A 9459-nucleotide genomic window follows, 5' to 3' on the forward strand; every position below is an offset into this window, starting at 1 on the left:
TAAAAAAAGGAAAAAAAAAAAGAGAAAAAAGATAAAGCTCTCAAATCGTCATCTCTCAAAGACGATTTTAGGAATACCCTCAAAAGGAGCGCTCTCGCGGGTTTCTCGATACACGGTTAGGTGGTGGTTTGTCTGAAGAGTCGAGAGAGGGTGCACGCGCGCGCGCGCGTGCCTCGGATGGATTATGGCGCTTGCGCGAATGTATACTGTGTCGGCGTCGGCGTCGTCGCGCGCCGGGGGCGTCGCACCATCGTCGTCGGCCACCGGACCGACCGTCCCGTCTCGACCGAGCGAGACGAGAGGAGTCTCGCGTCTTGGCCAGTATCAAGCCGGGAGCCGTCGTCGTTGTCGTTGTCGTCGTCGTCGTTGTCGTCGTCGTCATTGTAGTTGAGAGAGAAATAGAGAGAGAGAAAGAGAGAGAGAGAGAGATAGAGAGAGAGAGATAGAGATAGAAAGAGATATAAATAGAAAGAGAAAGAGAGAGAGTGTGAAAGAGACGGACAGATAGAGAAAGAGAGAGAGAAAGAGAGAGAGAGTTCGATCTTCTCCCTTCCTTCTTTCTCTCAGTGTTTCTCGATCGTGTGTTTGTTTCTTACTAGTGTGCGTGCGCGTACGGTGGTGCGTAGCACCGACGAGGAGGAGTAGGAGGAGGAGGAGGAAAAAGAGAAGAAGAAGAAAAAGAAGAAGAAGAAGAGAAAGAAGAGGAGGAAAAAGAAGAAGAAGAACAAATAGGAGGAGGAAGGTGATAAAGCCGAAAGGGAGGAAAGGAGGAAAAAATATCCTCATCGTCGTTGACGCCGTTCGTTGACGTTATCGTCGTTATCGTCATCGTTGACGTCGTCCCCGTCGTTCCGGTCGTCGTTGTCCCCGTCCCTTTTCCCGTTTCCGTCATCGTCTTCGTCGTCGTTGTCATTGTCGTTGTCGTTGTCGTTGTCGTTGTCGTTGTCGTTGTCGTTTCCGTCGTTGTACTCGTCGACGTGTGCAAAGGAATAAAGGAGGAAAAAAGAAGGAAAAAAGGGAAAAAAATGGGGCGTACGCGGGGCCACGAAAGACGGATCGATCGCGAAATAAACGTACGTCGGAACGACGGCGTGCACTACTAAGGAGACGACCTTTCCAACGAGGCTCGACCCGGAACACATTTTGACTCTGATACAAATCTTTAACCGAACTTTAATCTATCTCTTGCAATTGGCTTTCCCTCGAATACATTGAGGTTATCTCTCTTTCTCTCTCTCGTCAATTAGGTCGGACCACGTTCGTTTATACGTTCGTTCGTACGTTCGTACGTTCGTTCGTACGTTCGTTTGTTCGTTCGTACGTACGTACGTACGTACGTACGTTCGTAGGTACGTTCATACGTACGTGTATACGCGTACGTACCACGCATACTCTGAGTTTCTACCGCTCGCGCAGTGAAAGTGATTTCGTTCGTTCCAACGACAATTTATTTTTTCTTTTGATCTAGGGGTGGGGGAGGTGGTTGGTTATAGTGGACAATCGGGGGGGGGGGGAGTTTCTACCGTATCTCTCTTTCTCCTTAACGAAGATCGTCAAAGCAGCTCGCGATGACATCGTTCGCGATCAGATGACCGTCGCTAAGGCTTCAAGGAGTGCAAGGAAGAACGTATATGTGCGAGAGTACGAAAGAAAAAGATAGAGATAGAGTTAGAGATAGAAATAGAGATAGATAGATAGGGAAAAAGGAGAAGGGTGAGAGAGATAGTTAAGGATAGACGGAAAGAAAGCTAAAAAAGGAAGAAAGGGAGAAAGAAAGGAAGTAAAGAAGAAAGGAAGGAAGGAAGGAAAGAAGGAAGAAAGAAAGAAAGAAAGAAAGAAAGAAAGAAAGGAAGGAAGAAAGAAGAAAAGAAAGACGGTGTTCGATCGAGTCGAGAGAGAGACTCATCTACTTGAGAATCTCGGTGCTTCTTTTATCGTCGCGATCGTGAGTGTGCCTCGTCGATAGGACCATAAAGAAAGGGGTTGCTCGTGGAAAGAGAATTAGAAGAAGAGAGAGAGAGAAAAAAGAGAGAAGAAGTAGAAGAAGAAGAAGAAGAAGAAGAAGAGGAAGTAGTAGTAGTAGAAGTTGGGAGAAAGCGGAGAAAGAAAACCAGTAGTGCTCTCGAGAAGACGACGACGTTGGGTAAAAGACGGAAAGAGAAAGAGAGATAGATAGATAGATAGATAGATAGATAGAGAGAGAGAGAGAGAGAGAGAGAGAGAGAGACTACAGATATAGATGCAAGTGTGTCAGCGACGTAGAACGAGTTGTCTCGAGGTGTTGCAAGGGTTAGGTCGTCTCTAAGCAGAAAAAGAGGAAATTGAAAAAGATCTTTTGTGCATCGTCAATAAAGTAATCAAGTTTTTTAATTTTGTCGAAAGAAACGACGAAACGATTACGTACGTCTTTCGATAATAATCGTAATCTCCGAGATAGTCATTCGTCTATCACATCGAAATCTAACATATCGTAGATTCGTTTATATAAAAGAAGAAGAAGAAGAAGAAGAAAAAACGAAAGAAATAAAAAAACAATTGTCGTTCAGTCAGGACGAGCACGTTGTTCACTGACGGCCGTCATATCGTATTTTCCCTCGCTTTTTCTCCCCGGAGCCCTTTCTCTCTGGGTCCACCTTCTCTCTTTGACTGACGCCCACGCACGCATACCAAAGTGAGCGTGCGCGCGTGCGTGATCACGTGCGACTGCAGCCAATGCGCGCACTTTCTAGCAACAAAGAATTACGGGAAGCCGGTGGGCAGTAAACAAGTGTAACGTAAAGGAATTTTTTCGATGTATCCTTTGAGACCCGAGATGAAAAGTATTTAATAACGATCAAGAGAGAGAGAGAGAAAGAGAGAGAGAGAGAGAGAGAGAGAAAGCAAAGGACAAGAAAGATTACTTCTTTGGAAAAGGAGTAACGAGAATTAAAAAATTTTCGATTGGAGAAAGAACAAAAAGCGACGAGAATGTACAAGAAGTATTGGATGTTAAGGGCAAATGCAGCGGCTATGGCCCTGATATTAATGACCCTTTTAATACTTGGACAGGCAGCGTTGTCATTCGTTTTGGATGGCTCGTCGACTAGTTACGCACAGTTCCGAAAGTGGAACGCCGCATTGAACGGTAGCTTAGAGTTCGAGTTCAAGACCGAACAGGGCAACGGTTTGTTACTTTATACGGACGACGGTGGTACCTACGATTTCTTCGAGGTTAAACTAGTTGAAAGCGCGTTACGACTTAGATATAACCTCGGTGGAGGCGCGCAGATCGTCACCGTGGGCCACGACCTCGGTGACGGTCACTGGCACAAGGTACAGATAAGCAGATCCAACGAGAATACAACATTGACGGTAGACGGTGTCAGCGCCGTATCAACTTCGCGCGGCAAGGAGTTTGAATTTGGAAAGTTGTCCGGTAACTCGGACGTTTACGTCGGTGGTATGCCCGGTTGGTACAACAGCAAGCTTACCCTGTTAGCTCTGCCGAGTGTCATCTTTGAACCAAGATTCAATGGATTCATCAGAAATCTCGTTTATGCTGATGCCGAGAGTTTGGTACCAAGGAGACAGGAAATGAAGAGCCGTGACGCCAAGGTAAACAACGAGACATATCGATTCGATTGATCTATCGAATCTTTCATAAAACCTTCCATGTCTACATATACATACGTATATACATACACACAAACACACATACACACACACACACACACACACACACATATATATATATATATATATATATATATATATATATATATATATAAAAACATTTGCTTCACAGATGAAAAAATGAAAATCGAGGCAAGATTTAAATTCTATTTTCATTTTCATCCTCTCTGATTTATTTTGGAATATGCGCGTGTGCGTCTGTCCTTTTAATATACTCCTACATATATTTTCGCCCACGCACTACATTCGTACGTGATCATGATACTTTCATCTTGCGTACTATGATAAGTAACGTCGGTGACACTGCGTGCGCGCGCTCATTCTCACCCTCGTACAATTTACGACTTTCTCTCTCTCTCTCTCTCTCTTTCTCTCTCTCTCTCTTTCTCTTTCTCTTTCTCTTTTTATCCTCCCTCGACGAGAAACGTTTTTCCTACGTATCGTCACGCTTCGCAACCTTGACATACTTTTTAACTTTCCCGCAAAGCACGTTCTCACCCTAAGCGTAGACCATTTACCGTTTTGTTCTGCGATAATGCACCCTTGCTTTTCTTGTAATGTTTGAAAAATGCACTCTTTTTGTTATAACTATACGACTACTCATATACATATGTAAAACAGAAAGAGAGAGAGAGAGAGAGAGAGAGACAAAATATTTAGTAGAATAGGGTTCTAGTCTACATTTAGAAACGAAATCAGTATTTAGAACGATGGTATTATAACATATATATATATAAACACACACACACACACATACACACACACACACATATATACACGTTTCTGTCTGTTCCACTTTCGAGAACGAAAACGATTCCTTTCACGATGACAAATCTTCCTCTATCTTGCTCGCACTCCCGCAACGTTGTCCGCGCATAAGCTGCAGATTAAACGACGATGATAACGTCCTGAGCGAGTTAGTTATATCGTTGGGAGGCTAACGTTTCTCTAACGGTGCCACGGATGCTTTCTGACGGATATTCTCGATTTGTCTCCTTATCTAACAAGCTCGCACGTTTACGTTGCGTTCTCTCGCAATTCGTAGATCTAATGCGAACGAAGCGGAGTGCATAGAATAATATTATGTGATTTTCGTTCGCCATAGAAATGAATAAATTTCAACGAAGTTGAGTATTAATGGGGTAGGAAAGAGGGGAAAAGGGCGGGGAGGGGGTATTGTTTAATCTTTTTCAAAATACTGGTCAGACACTTTTGCGAGAGCTCGTTTATAAAATATACTTTATTCTTATTTATTATTTATTCTTTATTTCCTTCTTTCTTTTTTTTTTTATTCCTTTCGTTTTTACAAGCGCAGATATTTAAATATGTACATTTAAATTTCTTAAAATGTTTAAATACACGTGTGTGTGTGTGTGTGTGTGTACTGTGGGCATACTCATACTATACCATGTAAATTTTGTTCCTTTACATTATACATTATACAAATATATATATAATTCATTTACAAAGAAAAGAGAGACACTGCGAGCAACTCACTGTGCAGAATAATCAGAAAATTATGAAGAGTCTTTCTACAGCATGACTTTTACGTATATATATGTGTGTGTTTGTTTGTTTGTATGTATGCGAAACATATATATATATACGTATATAAAGTTAATATAATTATAATTATTATTTAGAGAAATTTAAATGCATTTTATCTACACATGTGAGCATTTTATTTAATTGGTCTTTGAATTCTTTTTACTTTTCTTTTTATTTTCTTTTTTTCTTTTTGGAATAAACGAATTCTCTAATATTTTCAAAAGAAAATAATTAGAACGTCGGCATTTGTTTTTGATCGGAAGTTGACTCTTAAAGAAAGTGAGGAAGGGTTAGAGGGGGAAGGTGGTGGTGATGGTCGGGATGGCAGGATTAAAGAAAATAACTTTCTCCTTTGTACGTCTTAGAACTCTTGGGCAAGCGAAGAAATTACTTTATCGATGGGACAAGTTTACATTTAGAAAGTTCTCTTGAAAGTTCATTTGATTCAAGCGCGTTTTTGTAGTTACACACTGTCCGATACACACTTTTTATTTTCTCTAATTAATCGCATTAAACCGGCGAAACGTTTAATCGTAAATTTTTCTCCCTCTTCTTCGTTACTTCCTTTTTTTCTTTACTTCGATTAGGAAAGAAAAAAAAGAAAAAAGAAAACAAAGAAAAAGAAAGCAAAAAGAAACGTTCGAAGATGGCGGGATCAGTTTAAAAAAGTTGTACGAGCGAAACGAACGAATTCGATTGGAAGGTACGAAGGGGGGAAAGGGGGAAAAGTAGGATGACGGGAGTCGAGGGTTAAGGGAGGGTAAAAAGGGTGGTTCTGGATGTTCCGAACAGGAACGATAATCATCGGTAATAGAATCGAGTTGGCTCGCGTATTCTGATGTAGAAATGACCGTTACTGATTGCCAGACATTAACATCATTGTTCCATCGTTATTCCTGTAATGTACTTAGAGCACGAAAATGTACGGCCATTGGTTATAACGGCGGTGGCAGTAGTAACACTACTACTAATACTACTACCATCACCATAACCACCACTACTAAAGCAAGAGGCTTGGGAATCATGGCTGTTCGAGCGAATAAACGTATGTACATTGCCTAGACTCCACGTTGGTGTAACAGCGGAGATACATAACGATGATAAAAAATGAACAGTTACATATGTATATGCGTAGGTAACGCGTGTGCGCTCCTCATTAACATCGTTCACTCATTATTATCTCCACTATACGATATACGTGCAAATATGTATATATACCTAACACCTGGATAGCTGGGTGGATGATTTTTTTTCCTTTTCTTTCTTTCCCTTTTTTTACTCATTTATTTTTCTATGTTAATAACGTTATCGATGCACGTTTCAGTAAATCGTGATTTTCTGTGCATACGGTTAATATCGTGGAGAGAGAAAAAGAGAGAGAGAGAGAGAGAGAAAGAGAGAATTAGCCTCGTTCAAATATTATCACGTAAGCTCGTAGGTTGTAAAGAAGGCAATGAACTGCTGCATTGTTGTTACAGTATTATCAAGTGTTTTACAGTCACGTGTAACGAACGACTCTTTGATTTTTCTATCTTTCGTTTTATGATCGATACTCTATGCTACGCGTGGTTTTGCAATATATAAAAAAAATCAAGAATGAAAAGGGAGCAGAGAGAGAGAGAGAGAGAGAGAGAGAGAGAGGGAGAGAGAGAGAGAAGAAAAAAAACGTTTCAATGATGTTTTCCAAAATTAGTTTCGTTGAATGTAAATATCAAAGTGGAATTTATCTGTGTGAGCCTTCAAACGCGAGTCCTATAGGAACTAGTTGGATTAATATTTATTTACGTAGGACGAATCAAAAAATTATTCGTACACAATCATTTTACGTTTTTTATTGCCGTGACTATTTATCAATGTTTTTTTAAAAAAAAATTTCCAAACATAAGCGCGCAGGATACACACAAAGCTCTGCAAATCTGTTCACAATTTTCAGGGTGCACCGCTATGCGTTCGTTTTTTTTTTCTTTCTTTTTTTTTTTAGGAGTGGGCGGGCGGGGGCCATGGTGTGGGTAGGGAGGGTAGGTTGGAAAAAGGAGAAATAATAAAAATAAAAATACAAAAAGAAAATAGAAAAAAAAGGCAAAGAATGAAAATTGTGCCGTTTCAAAGAGTTTCCGTGTAATTTTGTGGACTACTATAATAATCTGCAGGATTGCGCGAACGAAAGAAAACTTAATTTACGACTTTCCGTCGAGGATTTTTTTTTGTGAGCATGCAACGGAAAGTTCATAATTATATGTATGCGCATATATATATATATATATATATATATATATATATATATTCATTATGCTTTTATATTTGATATCATTTATTTTTGTCCAGCTTGAATTCTTTTTCATCCATTAAAATTGGCACGATTTATTAATGCGATATTTTTTGAACGATAACATGTAATATATAGACAAACACGTGCATATATATATATATATATATATATATATATATACACATATGTATATATACACATATAAACCATTTCTGAAAGTTTCGTGCGGGAAGTCAGAGAGAGAGAGGAAAAAAAGATGGGAGAGAGAGTAAGGGTGAAACGAGAGGAGGAGGTTTCTTTTCCGTCAAGCTTTTGAGTGCAGAGCACGCATTGCGTGTTACGTTCGTGCGTGAAATTGGCCGATAAGAGAGCGCGTCTACACTGATCTGTACTTCATACACAAGGAACGTTTTTCGTGTGGAAAAAGGCGAGCCACTTTTCTCTCTTTTTTCCTCTCTTTTTTTTTTTTCTATGAATTAAGTGCCTTTTTGTTCCTTGTTTTAATTCCACTACCATCTATTGTCGTTTGTCCCATTTAATTTCAAATTGAATATAAAAACGAAACAGCTTTCATTATTTCGTTTCTTCCTATGGGGAGAAAAGAATCTTAAATATATACATATTATATGCATATATATCGAGTTCCCATATAGCTTCCTATATGTTTTATTAACAGGAGTTTAAATATATTCGATTGAGACGTGCGATTTCGAAAACGTAACGTTATCTAATATTTAACTAAATTTATATATGTATATATATCATGTCTCTTTTTGGTATCAAGTATAACGAGGACGATGCATGTGTAGATAATTGAATTCTTGATTTACTTATTCCTATCTGTTTGTTATTTTATTATATACGAAGATATATATATATATATATATATATATATATATATATATCGTATATAGAAAGTAAGGATTTGTATTTTTTCCCTATTAATTTATCCCTAAACAAAGAATTAATATAGAAATAATAATAATGTCTGTGTCTCGTGTTTGATCAAAGGCAGTAAAAAGGAAGTCAGAAAAGTAGAGATAAATTTTTTTTGTTCTGTTTCTTTTGCTTTTTCTTTTTCTTTTTTCTTTTTTCTTTTCTTTTCTTTTTTTTTTTTTTTTTGTTTTATTACGTAATAAGGGATAATTTCCTTTCTCTTGGCGCTTTATAAACGTTACGAACTTTTTTAAAGGATTTCTCTCTCTTTTTTCTCGAAAGCTCGTTATCACGTCGCTCTGGGTGGCAAATAAAAAAGATGAAGATTAGAAAGGACGGTAATTCGTGTTCTTACGTTATCGAAAGGTCAAATAAATGCATCTTCCGACTCGTTTGAACGTTCGTTCGTAACATGCTTCGTATAAACGAGAAACTATTTTCGTTAAGATAATTCAATTTTATCTATCCCTTTTTCTTTTTTATTTCTTTTTTTCTTTTTTTTTACGATTTTCATGTCATTCATACACGGCTCTTCGTCGTCGGGCCCGGGTATCGCACTCTTGCCCGACCTCGAGTATCGTTTAAATGGACACGTGGATAGCCATCCCTGCAATAACTGACCGTGTTCCCTTGAGACTGAAACTGCTTTTTAATTAAAAAAATTCACCGAATGAAATTGCGATTCGAAACTATCTCCATAGCGAGCGACGTCCGTTTACTTTTTCTTCTTTCATGAAAAAAGAGGGCGCAAAGAAGAAAAATAAAATAAAATAAAATAAATTAATAGGTAGAAGGGTAGAAGGGGATAGAAGACATTTTCCTTTGAATCGTTCGGATGAAACGATGGGCGTATGACGTGTTACGAAATACATAATGTATTTATGATATATGATATTCGTATAGTTTGTGTATGGGGCCACAACAAATTTTATTACGAATTTCATATTATATAAATATTACATTTTAATATTGTTCTAGTTTCTACATGCTTGATATCACCTTTTTTGGTTTTCTTTCTTTCTTTCTTTCTTTTT

General features: G+C 38.6%; 1 protein-coding gene across 9 annotated transcripts in view; it reads left to right on the forward strand.

Annotated features, from left to right (window-relative positions):
* Positions 1–236: 236 nt before the first annotated feature.
* LOC124426149 (neurexin-1) overlaps positions 237–9459 on the forward strand; it is a 261069-nt gene continuing 251846 nt past the window's right edge. For 6 of the 9 annotated variants that reach the window (XM_046967481.1, XM_046967482.1, XM_046967485.1 and 3 more), the window contains exon 1: positions 237–3594. In XM_046967481.1, coding sequence (XP_046823437.1) covers positions 2968–3594 — 627 coding nt within the window. In that variant the 5' untranslated portion in view covers positions 237–2967. The remainder of the gene's footprint in view (positions 3595–9459) is intronic. The other 3 variants (XM_046967486.1, XM_046967490.1, XM_046967487.1) reach the window with 1 other exon arrangement.

This window comes from Vespa crabro, chromosome 8, assembly GCF_910589235.1.
Source record: "Vespa crabro chromosome 8, iyVesCrab1.2, whole genome shotgun sequence".
In the NCBI taxonomy this organism is placed as follows: domain Eukaryota; kingdom Metazoa; phylum Arthropoda; class Insecta; order Hymenoptera; family Vespidae; genus Vespa; species Vespa crabro.